This window comes from Staurois parvus, unplaced genomic scaffold (genome assembly GCF_062004578.1).
Source record: "Staurois parvus isolate SC_StPar_1 unplaced genomic scaffold, SC_StPar_1.0 ptg000422l, whole genome shotgun sequence".
In the NCBI taxonomy this organism is placed as follows: domain Eukaryota; kingdom Metazoa; phylum Chordata; class Amphibia; order Anura; family Ranidae; genus Staurois; species Staurois parvus.
Genome location: NW_028318218.1, coordinates 3698357 through 3718859, shown reverse-complemented (window position 1 = coordinate 3718859; position 20503 = coordinate 3698357). Strand labels below are relative to the sequence as shown.

At 41.1% G+C, this 20503-nt stretch overlaps 1 protein-coding gene across 1 annotated transcript in view; it reads left to right on the top strand.

The window, feature by feature from the left end:
* The window catches only part of LOC149454618 (matrix metalloproteinase-20-like), a 60997-nt gene that overhangs the window by 8233 nt on the left and 32261 nt on the right, over nt 1–20503 (top strand). The window contains exons 3-6 of the mRNA XM_089687270.1: nt 7697–7845; nt 9918–10043; nt 13499–13660; nt 16459–16573. Of these exons, the coding sequence (XP_089543396.1) occupies nt 7697–7845; nt 9918–10043; nt 13499–13660; nt 16459–16573 (552 nt within the window). The remainder of the gene's footprint in view (nt 1–7696; nt 7846–9917; nt 10044–13498; nt 13661–16458; nt 16574–20503) is intronic.

The window sequence follows — 20503 nt, the reverse complement described above, 5'->3', positions numbered from 1 at the left end:
AGACACCTCAGGTGATCTTTGCACAGTAGTTACAGCTTCTTCTGTGCTATTACCGGATAAGTCGTAAGTGAGTCTCTGAGGAGGTTGCACCGATCGCTTAGACCTTGATTCTAGAAGCCATAAGGGACCTTCATCTGCAGAATCATTTTCTAGTTGAAGTATAGGTTGAGGGGACTCAATTCTCTCTTCTTCTGAGCTGATTCCAGGGGTGTCATTTATTATTCTAAGTGGGCGTCTCATTGTTCTCTTAACTCTCTGTGTTTTGGGCTCAAGGTGCGTCTCTTCACAGGGTTCTTCATCAGGTTCAAGGTGGCTTTCCTCAGAACAGGATATATGGAATAAATCTGCACAGCTGGGACACAGAAAGCATTCAAAACTTGACAAGGGTTCTAATCCAGCCCCACTCATTTTAAAGCAGATGACGTGAGGAAGATTTTCTTCCCAATTTTTAGGTCTGTTTAGTTGCCTAATAACTGTTGAAAAATGGTTAACCAAAAAGAATATATACTGTAAGCAAAGAATCCACAAAAATGGTCATGCAACTATGTGATTGTGTTATGCTATGATGCAAGTCATTGCAAGTTTTTTTCCCAATATGAGATTATTTTGTAAGCAGAAATTGTCAACTATCTGAAAAATCTTCTACATAGCCACACCAAGCAATATAGACCAGCCTTTCTAAATTTTTTCAACACAGAGGAACCATTGAAATAACTTTCCGGTCTCAGAGAATCTCTGCTAAAAATTACTATAGCTGCAACTCATGATACATAAGCATGATGGTCAGTGGGAAGAATGCCCCTTACACTTGTGGACATTCGGAAGAAATACCCCCTTACAGACAGCTAAAAAGATAAGCGGTGTCAGTGGGAATTTATCTGACAGGCAGAAATTGCTCCTTGCTCAAGGAACCCCTAGAAACCTCAGAAGGAACCCCAGTTGGGAAACTTTACTATAGACTGTTGTCTCTTTCTGTTTTACCCCATATAATTAGATTGTGTTCTGGGTTTTGTTAGCTTGAACGGTGTGATGGTCTTACTTATACTGTGCAAAGTATACAGATACTGTACTGTACTCCACCTGCATCAGCCAAGCTTTTGGTCCAGCAGCAAGCAGAGCTCGTCCCTTCCTATCCAACCTGAAGAAGCTCCGGCTGGTGCCATTCTCACAACCTACTGCCATCACACCAAATCTGAGGGAAGGAGATTGGATCATTTTGTATGTGAGATTTTTTTCCACAAACCTTCACTAGGCCTACTATCCTTACCTTCCACAAAGCAGCCACATAGAGGGCTATTGCAATATTATCACCCTTGACTATTGCAAATATTTTCACCATAATATGTTACTTATTTACTTTTATTAGAGTTTCTTCTAGTGTCTGATCAGGAAATGCTTCATTTTTTTAGATTTTAAACTTTATCTCAAGCAAAAAAAATTTTTCATACCAACCAACACTAGATATTCTTGTTGCAGCTATTAAATGGAGACTAGCAGTGGGTGAATTTTGGAGAGATGAGTAAAAAGTGTACAGGGATGGACTTTACACAGAAGCTATTAATTTGCCCTAAAGGTAATAATGGCTCTTCAAAGAAAACTTGTCACCAGACCCTACTTTTTAAACGGAAACTTTGCAACAGTTGTGGGTAATAGACCCTTATCTATACCGTTATGTAGGTAGACTACAGGAGCCTGCACAGCTACTTGATCCAAACATTAGCAAACATCAGGCAAGCGATTTGTTACCTGTGTACTCATAAAGTAATTAAACAGAAGTGTCAGTTAGAGTACACATAGGGGGTACATCATACACATAGGGGGTTATTTACTAAAACTGGAGCATGCAGAATCGGGTCCACTTTTGCATAAAAATTAACTTCCAGGTTTTATTGCCAACGCTTAATTGAAATAACTGCAGTTAGAAGCTGATTGGGTACCATGTACCACTGCACCAGATTCTGAGTGCTCCAGTTTTAGTAAATCTACCCCAATAAAATGTAAAAATAGGAGGAGCTGCTTGTAATATGTGCATATTGGAGGAAGAGTCACAACTGGCATTATTTAGTGCTCTGCAGTGTGTGAGCCTCTACTATCAGCCTTTTTGCACTCGTAAATTAGAGTACATTTAGTGAGCTTCAAAGGTAAAGAAATAATAACAGGAGAATACTGCACATCTTCATTTGATTATGCATGTGTCTGCTGATCTCACATCCATGAGGACAGCTTCCAGAAGCACTCTCAAAATCATAATATTATCAATACTTAAAAGGGATACAAGGGGAGAACAAAGATGGTGCTGTCCTTCTGGAAAAATACCTGAAAGTCTTACACTTACACATTACATAGCATGCATGCTCTTTAATCAGCTCTAATACACTTACTTTCCTAGGGCAACTGGTTTTCATTAGATATGAATTAGCAACATGATTCAGTTCACAATAGGGAAATGAAAAATAAACACCGAAGCGGAGCTTTTAATTCCCAACATTCATAATATACAACATCAATATTACTTTCATAAGCTAGTCCTTTAGCTCCTGTCAATGACGCAAGGATGATGTCATTAGTCTGCTGCAGTCAGAAGAAAGCATTTCCTCAATCTCTGCTCACCCAGTGATCAGACTGCAACATTGTGGCTTTGTATCATATCACAGGGTGGGAGGCTACAGCAAGTGGCTGATCAATGTTAGACATCTGTGGACACAGCCAAGGACTGCACGTGTACCAAAATTTACCGTGTGCTATCTCTGAACTGGCATGTCAGTCTAGTAATTAGATGTTGACCCCTTATAATACATGTAGCACTACCCCCTCAGGGATTGCTGATGAATTAGGTCCCCATATAGTCCTGCACAGCCAGTCATTCATCATTTTCCACACAAGCTTGCATTCGGAGACAGAAACCAGTCTTTGAGCATTGGTTTTGTTACTTTATTGAGGGGAATAAAACTTGGATCGGATGAGGGGAGTATAGGATTCCCAAGGGAACCGATATCTGGGGACAACTTTCTGAACTATTCACAACCTTCACTTCTCTAAAGGAATCTCCGTTGTGCTAGCCAGCAGCTCCTAGTTGTACCACCCCAGACCCAAGATGAGCTCCTTCTCATCCAGCAATCTGAAGACTTTCTTCCTGAGCAGGGGATCTGGCTCCTGTTCCTTTAAATTAAGTGAACAGTCACTAGTAGGGAGGCTAATCTGGTTTCCCACCAGAGTGCTCCTTCCCCTATCCACTCATGGGGTGCAGGTGTAGTCACTCAGATCCTCGCCTGTACTGCTTGTGGAATGGCTGCTGCTACCAGTCCTATCAGTTGGGCTGCTCCTTTCTTGCTATGCAGGTGTTCCTTGCTCAGGGGGCCAATGAGTCCTGACTTTTCCTCCTTTCCAACTCCAGGCCCATAGACATGCTCTATCTCACTGGGCCTCCTGACAGCCTCCAGCCTCACATCTTCCTCCAACTCTCTACACTTCTCCCACCACCATACTCCTGCTACTGAGCAGACTATTACACTTTTAAGGAAGCCCCAGCCTCTTTGCAAGCCTTCTGTTGGGGATTGGCTGAGGTCCCTCAAGAGTGCAGCCAGCCATTCCTCAGATCCACCCACTGCCTCCAAAGCCCTCCTTCGAAAGCCTCAGAGCAGGGGGAAATTCCAGAGGGGCTTGCCTGCTCTCAGCCCTGGCCACAAATTTGACCCCTTTTGCTATCACACCTGAGTTGCTAACCAGCTCTTGACTAACCATTGGGATCTAGCTCCTCCTAGCTAAACTAGGAGGGTGCTACATACATAAACAAACTTGCTGCTGTTCTTCTGAAGATGTAATAAATTTCTCTTACACTTATACATTGCTTAGCATGCATGTACTTAACATAAACTATATACTGTATATATGATGTTTGTTCTCTTAACTCTCTGTTTTTTGGGCTCAAGGTGCGTCTCTTCACAGGGTTCTTCATCAGGTTCAAGGTGGCTTTCCTCAGAACAGGATATATGGAATAAATCTACATAGCTGGGACACAGAAAGCATTCAAAACTTGACAAGGGTTCTTATCCCACCCCACTCACTTTAAAGCAGATGACATGAGGAAGAGTTTCTTCCCAATTTTTAGCCCAATTTTTAGGTCTGTTTAGTTGCCTAATAACTGTTGAAAAATGGTTAACCAAAAAGAATACATACTGTAAGTAAAGAATCCACAAAAATGGTCATGCAACTATGTGATTGTGTTATGCTATGATGCAAGTCATTGCAAGTTTTTTTTCCCAATATGAGGTTATTTTGTAAGCAGAAGTTGTCAACTATCTGAAAAATCTTCTACATAGCCACACCAAACAATATAGACCAGCCTTTCTCAATTTTTTCAACACAGAGGAACCATTGAAGTAACTTTCCGGTCTCAGAGAATCTCTGCTAAAAATTACTATAGCTGCAACTCATGATACATAAGCACAATGGTCAGTGGGAAGAATGCCCCTTACACTTGTGGACATTCGGAAGAAATACCCCCTTACAGACAGCTAAAAAGATAAACGGTGTCAGTGGGAATTTATCTGACAGGCGGAAATTGCTCCTTGCTCAAGGAACCCCTAGAAACCTCAGAAGGAACCCCAGTTGGGAAACTTTACTATAGACTGTTGTCTCTTTCTGTTTTACCCCATATAATTAGATTGTGTTCTGGGTTTTGTTAGCTTGAACAGTGCGATGGTCTTACTTATACTGTGCAAAGTATACAGATACTGTACTGTACTCCACCTGCATCAGCCAAACTTTTGGTCCAGCAGCAAGCAGAGCTCGTCCCTTCCTATCCAACCTGAAGAAGCTCCGGCTGGTGCCATTCTCACAACCTACTGCCATCACACCAAATCTGAGGGAAGGAGATTGGGTCATTTTGTATGTGAGATTTTTTTCCACAAACCTTCACTAGGCCTACTATCCTTACCTTCCACAAAGCAGCCACATAGAGGGCTATTGCAAAATTATCACCCTTGACTATTGCAAATATTTTCACCATAATATGTTACTTATTTACTTTTATTAGAGTTTCTTCTAGTGTCTGGTCAGGAAATGCTTCATTTTTTTAGACTTTAAACTTTAGCTCAAGCAAAAAAAAATTTTCATACCAACCAACACTAGATATTCTTGTTGCAGCTATTAAACGGAGACTAGCAGTGGGTGAATTTTGGAAAGATGAGTATAAAGTGATCAGGGATGGACTTTACACAGAAGCTATTAATTTGCCCTGAAGGTAATAATGGCTCTTCAAAGAAAACTTGTCACCAGACCCTACTTTTTAAACGGAAACTTTGCAACAGTTGTGGGTAATAGACCCTTATCTATACCGTTATGTAGGTAGACTACAGGAGCCTGCACAGCTACTTGCTTCCAAACATTAGCAAACATCAGGCAAGCGATTTGTTACCTGTGTACTCATAAAGTAATTAAACAGAAGTATCAGTTAGAGTACACATAGGGGGTACATAGTACACATAGGGGGTTATTTACTAAAACTGGAGCGTGCAGAATCGGGTCCACTTTTGCATAAAAATTAACTTCCAGGTTTTATTGCCAAAGCTTAATTGAAATAACTGAAGTTAGAAGCTGATTGGGTACCATGTACCACTGCACCAGATTCTGAGTGCTCCAGTTTTAGTAAATCTACCCCAATAAAATGTAAAAATAGGAGGAGCTGCTTGTAATATGTGCATATTGGAGGAAGAGTCACAACTGGCATTATTTAGTGCTCTGCAGTGTGTGAGCCTCTACTATCAGCCTTTTTGCACTTGTAAATTAGAATACATTTAGTGAGCTTCAAAGGTAAAGAAATAATAACAGGAGAATACTGCACATCTTCATTTGATTCTGCATGTGTCTGCTGATCTCACATCCATGAGGACAGCTTCCAGAAGCACTCTCAAAATCATAATACTATCAATACTTAAAGGGATACAAGGGGAGAACAAAGATGGTGCTGTCCTTCTGGAAAAATACCTGAAAGTCTTACACTTACACATTACATAGCATGCATGCTCTTTAATCAGCTCTAATACACTTACTTTCCTAGGGCAACTGGTTTTCATTAGATATGAATTAGCAACATGATTCAGTTCACAATAGGGAAATGAAAAATAAACACCGAAGCGGAGCTTTTAATTCCCAACATTCATAATATACAACATCAATATTACTTTCATAAGCTAGTCCTTTAGCTCCTGTCAATGACGCAAGGATGATGTCATTAGTCTGCTGCAGTCAGAAGAAAGCATTTCCTCAATCTCTGCTCACCCAGTGATCAGACTGCAACATTGTGGCTTTGTATCATATCACAGGGTGGGAGGCTACAGCAAGTGGCTGATCAATGTTAGACATCTGTGGACACAGCCAAGGACTGCACGTGTACCAAAATTTACCCTGTGCTATCTCTGAACTGGCATGTCAGTCTAGTAATTAGATGTTGACCCCTTATAATACATGTAGCACTACCCCCTCAGGGATTGCTGATGAATTGGGTCCCCATATAGTCCTGCACAGCCAGTCATTCATCATTTTCCACACAAGCTTGCATTCGGAGACAGAAACCAGTCTTTGAGCATTGGTTTTGTTACTTTATTGAGGGGAATAAAACTTGGATAGGATGAGGGGAGTATAGGATTCCCAAGGGAACCGATATCTGGGGACAACTTTCTGAACTATTCACAACCTTCACTTCTCTGATGCAATCTCTGTTGTTCTAGCCAGCAGCTCCTAGTTGTACCACCCCAGACCCAAGATGAGCTCCTTCTCATCCAGCAATCTGAAAACTTTCTTCCTGAGCAGGGGATCTGGCTCCTGTTCCTTTAAATTAAGTAAACAGTCACTAGTAGGGAGGCTAATCTGGTTTCCCACCAGAGTGCTCCTTCCCCTATCCACTCAGGGGGTGCAGGTGTAGTCACTCAGATCCTCTCCTGTATTGCTTGTGGAATGGCTGCTGCTACCAGTCCTATCAGTTGGGCTGCTCCTTTCTTGCTATGCAGGTGTTCCTTGCTCAGGGGGCCAATGAGTCCCGACTTTTCCTCCTTTCCATCTCCAGGCCCATAGGCATGCTCTATCTCACTGGGCCTCCTGACAGCCTTCCTCCTCCAGCCTCACATCTTCCTCCAACTCTCTACACTTCTCCCACCACCATACTCCTGCTACTGAGCAGACTCTTACACTTTTAAGGAAGCCCCAGCCTCTTTGCAAGCCTTCTGTTGGGGATTGGCTGAGGTCCCTCAAGAGTGCAGCCAGCCATTCCTCAGATCCACCCACTGCCTCCAAAGCCCTCCTTCGAAAGCCTCAGAGCAGGGGGAAATTCCAGAGGGGCTTGCCTGTTCTCAGCCCTGACCACAAATTTGACCCCTTTTGCTATCACACCTGAGTTGCTAACCAGCTCTTGACTAACCATTGGGATCTAGCTCCTCCTAGCTAAACTAGGAGGGTGCTACATACATAAACAAACTTGCTGCTGTTCTTCTGAAGATGTAATAAATTCCTCTTACACTTATACATTGCTTAGCATGCATGTACTTAACATATACTATATACTGTATATATGATGTTTGGCCCACTTTACATTTTCTGGTAAGTCTGACTACAGTTTCCCTTTAGGTTATCCATTTTTTTGAAATTGTTACTGAATGTGTCTCACTTTTTCGATGAGGGAAAAAACCTCTTTCTCTTTTAGAGTCACAAAATACACTCCCGCCATGAGTAAAATAGAAGTGGATCGAGCCATAGACATGGGCCTGAAAGCCTGGAGTGATGCCGCACCTTTAAACTTTGTCAAAATAAATCAAGGGGAAGCAGATATCATGATTTCATTTGAATCTGGAGGTACTGAACATATTGCTTTTTTTTTTTACAGAGCAGTGAAAAATGTAGCACATTATCTTCACAATGAATGGCCACACAGCTCATCAACATATGTAACATGCCTTACTCTGGGTTGCAGTAACACACATTTGCTGCGCATTACTGCAATACAAGTGGTGTAAACAGACCCTCAGATGGGGCTTGTTATAGATTGGGGAGCTTTGCATTAACTACAAAATATGCCAAAGAGGAAAGCTTCACTTGAACAGCCCATGGCAGCCATGACAGAGTAGTGCAGATATACTAAGTTGTATAAAATATTTTAAGACATATTGATGTGTATCTTGAACTGTGCCTTCTCTACTTGCTATATGAAACATAATACGAGGGGTATTCAAGTCAAACCGGGACTTCTGAGTTCATATAATAAAAGAACAAAATTCAAGAACTGGAAACTGCATTTATTTTCCAACATACTCCCTTGCTACATTTATACACTTATCCCAGCATTTAACTAATGTCTGGAAAGCTTTGACATAGAAAGATTTTTCAGTACACCTGAACCATCCTAGAGCAGCTTGCTTCACTTCCTCATCATTATGTTCATGACAGGTTAAGAGTTGATTATCCAGGATCAGGCGTTTCTGGCGCTGTGTGTTCACAGGAATGACTGCTGTGGGCTGGGAACCACCACAGTCTGATACATCACTGACGGACGGCCATCTTTGAAGTGTTTACACTATTCAAATGTCTTACTACGGCTGAGTGTCTCATTACTAAGTCCCAGTGTGACTTGAACTCCCCTCGTAGATCTAAGCTTTAACCTTTCCCAGATGTTCCCATCGTGAAAATTTGATTGAGTTATTTAAAGTGTATCTCTAATTTTGGCAAGAGTAGGGAAGGATTAAAACCTTACTATGTTTATTCATCCCATCTGGGTCCTAATGGGACATTTCATTCTCCATCTAGCTCCTGTACAGGAACCTAGAGAATCTCTCTCCAAAGGGAGGGATAGCCTCCTGAAGACAGTCATTGCAACAAATGTCCACATTGGAAGACTTCCCCTGTTCTTGTTCTGGTGGCAAACAATCCAGAAAGAAAAGAATCACCAGCACACCAAGGAATCCTCAAAAGGGTCCAAAGCTTTATTTAGTGGTAACATAATATCAAACAATTGTTTCAGAGCCATCGTGAAGCAAGTGTCACTTCAGGAGGCTATCCCTCCCTTTGGAGCGAGATTCTCTAGTTTCCTGTACATGAGCTAGATGGAGAATGAAATGTCCCATTAGGACACACCAAGGACCACTAAATAAAGCTTCAGACCCTTTTGAGGATTCCTTGGTGTTCTGGTGACACTTTTCTTTCTGGATTGTTTGCAGTTCCCTGCCTGTGGTCACTACAGCACCCAAACACCATTTACAGCCACTTGCAGGAATGTGTGCATTTGGGAAAACTAAATTTTGTTCTGGTGGCAGCTCAACAAAAACTAACATGACTTAAGTCCAGTACACACTATAAGAAAATCAAATGAATGATCACCCGGTTTTCCTTTATGTTTCACAGCAGGTCAAAACCAAGGATGGTACTAATTGTATGAAAATCTTTCACAACAATGGCTTTTTTTTGTTGTTTATTATTTCTGATCATGCACACTCTTTCATATCTGATTTTTCTTGTACGAAAACTATAGGAAAACAGTACACATTATATGAAAAAAAAAATTGTTAGTACTGTTCACATAACGAGAAAAATTTTGGAGTTTGTCCCTTCGGAAATTTTTGTTTGGAAAGTCTGAATCGGATGTCGAAAGTTGTGTACACATGATCAGAAAAACGAATGATTATTCCTCATACAGAATTTTTCTTTCAATTTTCTCATAGTGTGTACCCCACTTAAGTAATTTCAGGACTTAGCTCCTTACATGGTTAATGCTTTCCTAAGAGTCACTATGGAGTATAATGCACACAGTGCACAAAAGCATATGTTCAAACATGAAAATGTTATGATAAATAAATAAACCATTTGTGACAATGGCTGATAATGTGAATTATCATAAAGTTTAACTCTAGCTGATTCCAGTGTTCTAAAATTAGATCATGGAGACTCATATCCATTTGATGGACCTCGAGGAACTTTGGCCCATGCTTTTGCACCAGGTGAAGGTCTTGGAGGGGATACTCATTTTGACAATGCTGAAATATGGACATCGGGTGCAAATGGTATGTACATAATATGATCGTAAAGATTTATTTCTTGTGAAACGGTTGTATGTCTCAGGCCTATAAGACACAAGGGGGCTTTATGAAATGTTATTTTATTTCAATGCTATATTAGGTCCTTTCCATTTCTTCCTTTGAATGTAAATTTGTTGTTTTGAATTTCTTCAACAAGTATGAACTGCAAGGCTCAAAGAGTTGCTTGCAATTTCTATAATTATAGTTATGTAATCATAGATCTCGAGAAAAAAACATTAATCATAAAAAAATCATAGTTACGGTAGCTGTACAGAAGGGAGTACACCCTCACATTTTTGTAAATATTTTATTATATCTTTTCATGTGACAACACCGAAGAAATAACTCAAAAACACAGCCATTAATGTCTAAACTGTTTGCAACAAAAGTGAGTACACCCCTAAGTGAAAATGTCCAAATTGGGCCTGATGAGCCATTTTTCCTCCCCGGTGTCATGTGACTTGTTAGTGTTACAAGGTCTCAGGTGTGAATGGGGAGCGGGTGTGTTAAATTTGGTGTTATCGCTCTCACTCTCTCATACTGGTCACTGGAGGTTCAACATGGCACCTCGTGGCAAAAAAGCCATGAGCATGGCAATAACATGGCATCTGAAAAAAATTATTGTTGCTCTACATAAAGATGGCCTAGGCTACAAGAATATTGCCAAGACCCTGAGACTGAGCTGCAGCACGGTGGCCAAGACCATACAACGGTTTAACAGGACAGGTTCCACTCAGAACAGGCCTTGCCATGGTCGACCAAAGGAGTTGAGTGCACATGCTCAGCGTCATATCCAGAAGTTGTCTTTGGGAAATAGACGTATGAGTGCTGCCAGCATTGCTGCAGAGGTTGAAGGGATGAGGGGTCAGCCTGTCAGTGCTCAGACCATATGCCGCACACTACATCAAATTGGTCTGCATGGCTGTCATCTCAGAAGGAAGTCTCTTCTAAAGATGATGCACAAAAAAGCCCGCAAACAGTTTGCTGAAGATGAGCAGACTAAGGACATGGATTACTGGAACCATGTCCTGTGGTCTGATGAGACTAAGATAAATTGATTTGGTTCAGATGGTGTCAAGCGTGTGTGGTGGCAACCAGGTGAGGAGTACAAAGACAAGTGTGTCTTGCCTACAGTCAAGTATGGTGGTGAAAGTGTCATGGTCTGGGGCTGCATGAGTGCTGCCGCCACTGGGGAGCTACAGTTCATTGAGGGAACCATGAATGCCAACATGTACTGTGACATAATGAAGTGGAGCGTGATCCCCTCCCTTCGGAGACTGGGCCGCAGGGAAGTATTCCAACATGATAACGACCCCAAACACACCTCCAAGATGACCACTGCCTTGCTAAAGGAGCTGAGGGTAAAGGTGATGGACTGGCCAAGCATGTCTCCAGACCTAAACCCTATTGAGCATCTGTGGGGCATCCTCAAACGGAAGGTGGAGGAGCGCAAGGTCTCTAACATCCACCAACTCTGTGATGTCGTCATGGAGGAGTGGAAGAGGACTCCAGTGGCAACCTGTGAAGCTCTGGTGAACTCCATTTTCACTTAGGGGGTGTACTCACTTTTGTTGCCAGTGGTTTAGACATTAATGGCTGTGTGTTGAGTAATTGTGAGGGGACAGCAAATTTACACTGTTATACAAGCTGTACACTCACTACTTTACATTGTAGCAAAGTGTCATTTCTTCAGAGTTGTCACCTGAAAAGATAGAATAAAATATTTACAAAAATTTGAGGGGTGTACTCACTTCTGTGAGATATTGTAAATCCTAACGGCCGTGTTGTTTTTCCTTTAGAAAACACATTTTTACAGTTTTATGTGCTTTTTTATGTGCTGTTTATTTTCCTTAGCATCTTCCCGCTACATGCAGTTCCCGCTACATGCACTTTATCATCATGTTATTGCTTCCTGATGGTAACAATGGTGGAATCATAAGCATTAGCACAGCTGAACAGTCTCCACAGAGTCATTGGTTGCTAAGGTTGAGGAGCCTGCCGGCCCCATACCAAACGATGGTACTGTACGACCCAGCTGTCTGCATCCTAGCAACCAATGATGCACAGATGCACAGCATCATTAGTTGCTAGGACAGTGGCAGTCAGGCCACAGTAGCCAGTGTCCTTGCAACCTGGGGGTAGACAGTAACATCCGTCTCAGGGGGCAATTAACCTAGGCAAGCTGGTGTATAAGTGGCTTTAAAATTGTATCAATTTGTTACAGTAATAAGCTTCATCTATTGACCCTGTGTGTGAAGATAAAATCAATAAATGTGTCAAGAATCAGCAGCAGAGATGGCCAGATCTGCATGGCTACACTTAAAGCGGTAGTAAACTCTTGAAAAAAATAAGGTTTCCTTCTGTAATCCTGCAAGGCAATATCATAATGTAGCAAATACTAGCACAATATGAAAGATTAACCTTAAAAAAAAGCCCTCCAGTGGTGTGCTGTCACAGCTACGGTCTATCTTCTGGGTTTGTGGCCTGCAGCCACTTGAATGGCTGACATCACTCCTGCGCATGCACGTCGGAGTCTTGACCACGGCACACAGCTCTGAAGGAATGGCATGGGTATGCTGTTCCTTCAGAGTACATGCGCCAGTGACATCATAGGCTGCTGCTTGCTACAATATCTTCTAAACGGTACATATTTAGGAAATATTAATTTTACCTACAGGTAAGCTTTATTATAAACTTAACTATAGGTAAGAACCAAAATGTGGAATTTACTGCCACTTTAAGAAATTGAGACCAGACCATATATATTTAAAGTAAAATGCATTTACACTGAAACAAAAGACATCCAAACACTGGCAAACAGCAAACATAAAGATACAAGTGAACCAAAAACCCAGTGACAAAATACCAACTAAAAGACCTAACAGAATAACAGAAATCCTAACTAATAAAGCTAACTATATACTGTACAATATGTACAAAAAAAAGGAACATGAACATAGAAGGTAAAATGGAGATGCAGGGAACAGATGAGAAGGGGGAACCAGGACTGGGATCAAAAACAAGAGCAACAGATAATAGGCAGTAAGGAATAGGATGCAGAGGCTTGAGCAAGCTCAAGATCTAGGCAGCAAGTATAATCAGGCTATTAGGCAAACAAAAGCAATACACATGTAATAGCAGAGGAGGACCTAAATACCCTCTCTGAAGCCAGCATCAGATGGAGACTGATTACTGAGATCTGATGGCCACTGGGAAACACCTGCTGGTGGACACTGGAACTACAACCTTCCCCTTTGGAAAGCACATTTGGTGATCCAGGTCCTGACAAAATGTATCAGTTTGAGCAGAACCTGGGTGTGGCCTGTCATCCTTCTGAGCTATCTCATATAATCCTCTTTCTGTATATAGTTTATTTTATTTACCCAAATAATTACAGGTGTATATCTACAATGTAAATCTCTCTGTAAATTTTATTGCAGGATTTAATCTATTCACAGTGGCTGCTCATGAATTTGGCCATGCATTGGGGCTTGGCCATTCCAGTGATTCATCAGCTCTGATGTATCCTACATACAAATATCAACATCCCATTGGTTTTCGCCTGCCCAAAGATGATGTGAAAGGAATACAAGCATTGTATGGTGTGTTCAATGGTATTATTCAGATGCTTCTACTTAAAGTACAGCCAAAGGTTTTAGTTTTAGATAGAGTGGAGAGGTATTACAACACCTGTCAGTTTTTATTGCTGTCTGTGTCCCCATTAGGGAAAATCATCTTCTCTATTTGTCCTATTTACCATTATCATTGAAAGTGAAAGTAAAAGAAACCCCAAATTTTGGGTTGTCCCTAGAAAAGTAATAGAGGGGAAATTTTTCTATGGGGACACTAGTTCTGGTGACCTGGTCCCAAGGAATTCCCTTAATTTTCGAGGAATTTCCTTTCACTTCCTTTTTGGCTATGGGACAGGAAGTAAAGGGAAATCTTCTGGCAGAGGTTACAACCCTCCCTTGCTCTATCAAAAAAGAAAAAAAAAGTTTTGTCTATAATTCTACTTTAAATGTGCTGCAATTTTTTTTTCCAAATAACTTTTTTGATGAAAAATTTTCCAATAAAACTATAAAACCAACAACAAATAAAAAAGAAGAAAAACAAAACTAAATTGGTAGCAGTCGTCCATTCCCTCAATACAGTCACATAGAGTAGCAACCGCCTTACATAAATGCATAGGTAGGAAAATATCACGATATCAGTAGTACATATTAATCAAAAGGAACGCATCAGTAACCAAAAAGCATCAATATAGGTTTCCTTTTACAGCTAGGATCACGCAAATGCATTCCCCTGTTCATGAGACCACAGACCCATCCTGTTTGATCATACAATGGTGACATGGTGATCACAAGGTTTGTTTTTAAAGCTGCAATAGAATTTAAATTTTTTTCTTGCAGACGATAGCATAATATTTAGAAGTATTAAAAAAAAGCTTAAATATTAAAGAAAAAATGTCTATTTGGCAACCTTTAATAAAAGTTCTGAGCAAAGTATTTATTAAAACATGTACCAAATAAAAATGTTACACATCCTTGAAAAATAATTTAGGTTGGCAAATTGGAAAGCAACCAGTGCCTTCGGTCTGGCAGGCTTTGACTGAATTCCCCCTACACATTCTGAGATTCTCTGACCTCCAAACATAAATTCTAAACATATGGAAGCATCAAATGACCACTACTACTTTTGGCTAATCAGAAGCCTTAACATGCACAGTAACATTCATAAAGTTTGTGTGTAGTGATGTTATCATGACTTTTTCCCAATAAATATGAGACTACAGCAACAGTGCCCATTGATGTAAAAGTAGTGTCCTAGTTTAGGAGTAATGCTGCCCATACATGGCTCACATTTTAACCAATTCTTGAAGAACTTGTCAAATTTTGAGGTCTGAGTGGCTCTATCGGCATCACTTGGCTTGACTTTTATTAAAAGAGTTTGGTAAAAAATTGTTGGCCGAACAGTCATGCATCCAACATCTGAACAATGACTACCAACAGCAGAGATATTTTTTAAGACTTTTAGTGTAGGGGAAAATGTTAGCTAATATACTTACTTTTCCTCTGGGTCACACTCATGGTACTTATATAAGGGTGGTGTCATCCTTCTACCAGCGTGATGTTGGGAATGTAGAGTACTCCAAATCTTGCTGAGAAGGCACTCCCAGCAATCGGTTACACTGACTTCTCATGAGATTTGGGTGTCCGTTTATGAACCAGCAGTAATAGATCGCTGTTCAGTTCTCCGGCATTCTCGGAGAACACAGTTCTCCTGTGAATGCAGTTTATGAAGCATATGTAGATCAGTTCTCCAAACAAAGGGAGAACGGTCTACAAACGCGGGAGAACGGTCTACAAACGCTGGAGAACGGTCTACAAACGCTGGAAAACGGCTGATTTTACTATAATCTCGCGAGATTACAGTAAAAGATCAGTTTACTAAGCAGAGGTAAATTATCTCTGCTTAGTTTTCGGTCCCTCCGATTCTCCAGCTCTGGGCTGGAGAATCTGGAGGGAGAACACAGATCTCCAGTGAAGAGCTGAACATGTTCTCCTGAGTGTTATAAACTGTGAATGACCAGAGAATAGCTGCGATCCTCTGAAACACAGCTATTCTCTGTGTCATAAAAGGACACCTAAGAGTTCTCGCCATTCTCCAGGATTCCAAGGCAGAGAGATAACTTCACACTCTGGTGTCCGTTTATGACACAGAGAATAGCTGCGATTCAACAGATCTCAGCTATTCTCTGGTCATTCACAGTTTATGACACTCAGGAGATCATGTCAGTCCTTCAGTGGAGATCTGTGTTCTCCCTCCAGATTCTCCAGCCCAGAGCTGGAGAATCAGAGGGACCGCAAACTAAGCAGAGATAATTTACCTCTGCTTAGTAAACTGATCTTTTACTGTAATCTCACGAGATTATAGTAAAATGAGCCGTTTTCCAGAGTTTGTAGACCGTTCTCCAGCGTTTGGAGACCGTTCTCCCTTCGTTCGGAGAACTGCTTCATAAACTGCATTCACAGGAGAACTGTGTTCTCCGAGAATGCCGGAGAACTGAGCAGCGATCTATTACCGCTGGTTCATAAACGGACACCTCTGTACTAAAGGAGCCGAAGGAAAGCTAAGTATAATATCTAATTTTTCCACTTAAAGGTCTTTTTATGCTGCGTATGAACTGGGGGCTGGAGCACTTAAAAATATCCAATCCCATTTAAAAAGAAAACAGCCATATTTCCTGCCCTCTTATTTAGAAAAAGACTATAGGTGCATTGTCAGGAGTTTTTTGGCACAAATATTAATGATGCACAGTCATGTTTTCATTTTTGCCACTTTAGTGTGGCCAGTGGTCATTGTATATAAATATATATTGCGGTCTCTAATTTTATTGTAGGAAACAAAAATTCTGGACAAGAAAAGTCTGCATTACCTCCAGATCACTGTGACCCCAACATGTCATTTGATGCCGTGACAGTTTTAGGAAATGAACTTTTATTCTTTAAAGAAAGGTAAGCACACATTTCTTATGCTAAATATCATACAATAATGTATAACACATCCATAATATACATAAAAGATATAAGAAAGAATGTGCTTATTTTTAGTGGCTAAATTGTTAGCACTTCCGCTTGGCAGCACTAGGGTCTCTGGTTTGAATCCCAGCCACGCACCACCTGCCTGGACTCTGCATGTTCTCCATGTGTCTGCGTGGTTTCCTTCCACACTCCAAAGACATGCTGGTAGGGCAGTTGGATCCTGTCTAACCCTACTTTCACACCTAAGCGTTTTCTGCAGCGTTTTGCATTTTGCAGAAACGCAGTACAGTCCATTTAATATGATTTCCTATGGGACACATTCACATCTCCACGTTTTCACCCGGTGCGTTTTTTGGAAAGGGTCAGGGACTTTTTTGAACGTAAAAAGTAGCATTTTTGGTTCTACAGACTTCAATGGAAATGCTGCAGAAAAGCATGTAGTGCATTTTAGATACATTGTTGCTGTGTTTTTGATGTGTTTTGCATTTTAAATCTGCCTAGCAACAAGAAAAATAAAAAAAGGAAAAAAAAACACAAAACGCATCAAAAAAGCGGCAAAAACGCAGGTGAAAAAACACAAAACGCAATGCAGAAATGGCTCAAACACAACCTGCATAGGTGTGAACTTAGCCTAAATTGGCCCTGGTATGTATATGTATGACTGTGAATTAGGGACCTTAGATTGTAAGCTCCTTGAGGGTTAAGGACTGATGTGAATGTAAAATATATATGTAAAGCGCTGCATAAGTACCTGTAATAATAATAATACTTTTCTGTGTTGGAAGTCAGCAGCAGAAAAACAACCCTGTACGGTTCAAAAGATTTACAAATGTATATAATTTCTTGATATCTAAAATGAGATCTAAGCTCTATCCAGATATAAGAAGATTACCATTTAATCTAGGCACTAATGTATTACTGTAAGTGTCTTTTGAAGTCCTGTAATCTGCTGCACAGCAGGACTGGGAGAAGGAGGATTGCAGTGTGAGCCAATCAGGGCTCTAATGCATTGCACAGCTTTATTAGTCTGACAAGGGTGACCTTGGCAATGCTGCTTATTCATTGTCCAATCGGCAAATTGGTGACCAAGCTCCATAATGCAGTCTGGCAGTGGTTCCTGAATCACAAGACTAGCTGAACAGTATAAAAAGCTCTTTAATACCTAACTTCAGTTTTCTGGGACCTGCTTCTTGGACCACAAGATTAAAGGAGCCAGGACATAACGCTTTCTATCCAGGTTCACCAGCTTTCTGCTCACAGACAATAAAACGTATGTTCTAAAGTACACTTTTTTCATCTAAATGGGGTTTGGAAACTTTTTTAAAGTTGTAAACACCAATCATAGGTCCACAGCAGCCTAAGGACTCTTAGCTGGTATTTCATAATTCTGCCATGTTATGTGCTTGCTTCAGTCCGTTAAAGTGAAATTCATCATAGTTTTGAATAAATAATATGTATAGGAAAATTGAAAAAGTTTTCTTTCATAAAAGCTTAACCATTTTAAGTCCAGGTTGTTTCACCCCCTTCCAGTCTAGGCTATGTTTCAGTTTTCACTGTCACACTTTAAATGACAATTACTCAGTCATACAACACCATACCTAAATACATTTTATATAATTTTTTGAGACAGATAGAGCTTTCTTTTGATGGTATTTAATCGCCATTGGGTTTTTTATTTTTTACTACATAAAGAAAAAAAGACCAAACATTTTGAGAAAAAAAAGATTTTGGAAAATGCAGGAAAGAAAATGAAAATCTGTTGGACCCCAGGTGTGTTGTTTCCAAGGGGTTATTAAACAGGCAGCGAAAAGACAGTACAAAGCCTTCTCACTGCCTTTGAAATTGCTCTGAAGAGCAATGGGAACACGGATTGCTCTTAAAAAAGCACTGTACATAAGAACAAGGCTTTATGGTGACACTTAGTGATGGGCCGAACACCCTCCTCTTCAGTTTGCGGCCGAACATTCGAAGCTAACGAAATTTCAACCACGAACTTCGAACAAGGACAATTCACTAAGCACTATCTTACCACACCTAAGTATGAGGTATGATACTGTACAGCTACTAAAATAGCGCATATTATAATTATATTTTAATAAGTCATGTGGTATTTTAGTAGTGAAAACATTTATTTATTTATTTCAGGTACTTATATAGCGCCATCAATTTACGCAGCGCTTTACATATATATTGTACATTCACATCAGTCCCTAACCCTCAAGGGGCGTACAATCTAAGGTCTCTATCTCACTTTCATACACACACATACTAGGGCCAATTTAGACAGGAGCCAATTAACCTACCAGCATGTCCTTGGAGTGTGAGAGGAAACCGGAGTACCCAAAGGAAACCCACGCAGGCACAGGGAGAACATGTAAACTCCAGGCAGGTGGTGCCGTGGTTGGGATTCAAGCCAACGACCCTAGTACTGCCAGGCAGAAGTGCTAACCATTTAGCCACTATGCTGCTCAAAACATTCTTTACTGTTTCAGCTGTCAGCTCCCCCCAAAGCACCTTGTCCCCATGCTGATGGGGACAAGGGCTTCTTCCCCACAACCATGACCAGTAGTTGTGGGGAACTGCAGGTGGGGGGCTTATCGGAATCTGGAAGTCCCCTTTAACAAGCCCCTGCATGTTAATGAGTATGGGGTACATGGTTCCGCTACTCATTCACAAAAGAAAAGAAGTGTAGTGTAAAAAATGACAGGAGACAGTGTTTTATTAAAAACAAAAATTAAAAAAAATTTCCTCCAAAGTAGATCCATCGCTGACCCAAAAAAAGAAAAAAAAAAGCGCCCCACTCTCGACTATGGCTCCTGCCATCTGAGAGCTGCGCCAAGATGACAGTTCTTAAGTACTGTGAGGATGTCACAAGGGGGTCACCCCACCCCCATGTGACATCACCATGCGCTGTGATTGGCCAAAGCATTGCAGCTGGCCTGTGGTCAGGTGCATTGCCTTGGCCAATCACAATGCACGGTCAAGGTGCAGTGCATTGTAGAGCGCTGCAGCTGAGCAGCCCGCCAAATGCCCTTACCATTCATGTGTTCACTGAACACACGAATGGCCGATGTTAAGCTTACGATCGACCTGAATATCAAGCCCAACACTAGTGACACTGAAACTGGTGTGGTGGTGATTGGAGACACTGTGACTGACTGCACTATTAGGGCTCATTCACATGTGAAGTTTGGGTTGGTAAAATCTTGTGGTTGAGCCACTGTTTTTCAACTCCAGCCAAGGTTTATTGCAATGACACTACATCTATTATTCCCACCCAAATCTATGCCCCCAACATATTTCAATCACAGCAGGGCTTGCAAGTGTTACTTAAAACTACGTATTGATGCTGATATTGAGTATTTGCACGAATACTCATATTTGTACAAATACTCCTGATACCTGAAACTGATACCTTTGCAGTGCGATTTGAGCCCATATAAAATGAATGGGCTCAAATCATACTGCAAAGAATCGCATGTGATTTGAACTGAAATCGCGCAACTTCAGCTGAAGTAGCAGTGTAGTTCCTGTCAAAATCACATGCACTTTCCCTGTGGGTGTGGTGAGATTTGCAGTGCGATTTGAGACATACAAAATGAATGGCTCGAATCACACTGCAAATCTAACAGCACCCACAGGTAAACCACATCTGATTCAGACAGGAATTGTACTGCATTCCTGTTCAAGTCACATGCGATTCTTTACAGCAAAGGTATCGGTACTCGGTATCAGTAAGTACTTGACTGAAAGTATTGCTACTCGTACCTTGCTAACTCTATGGGATAAGGGGTAAGGTTCCTTTACTCACCTCACTGCTTGCTCCTGCACACTCCCGCCATCAGTGCAACTGGTCCCTCAAAGCCACTTCTATCAGAAGTTCTGGATCACACACAGTCCCAC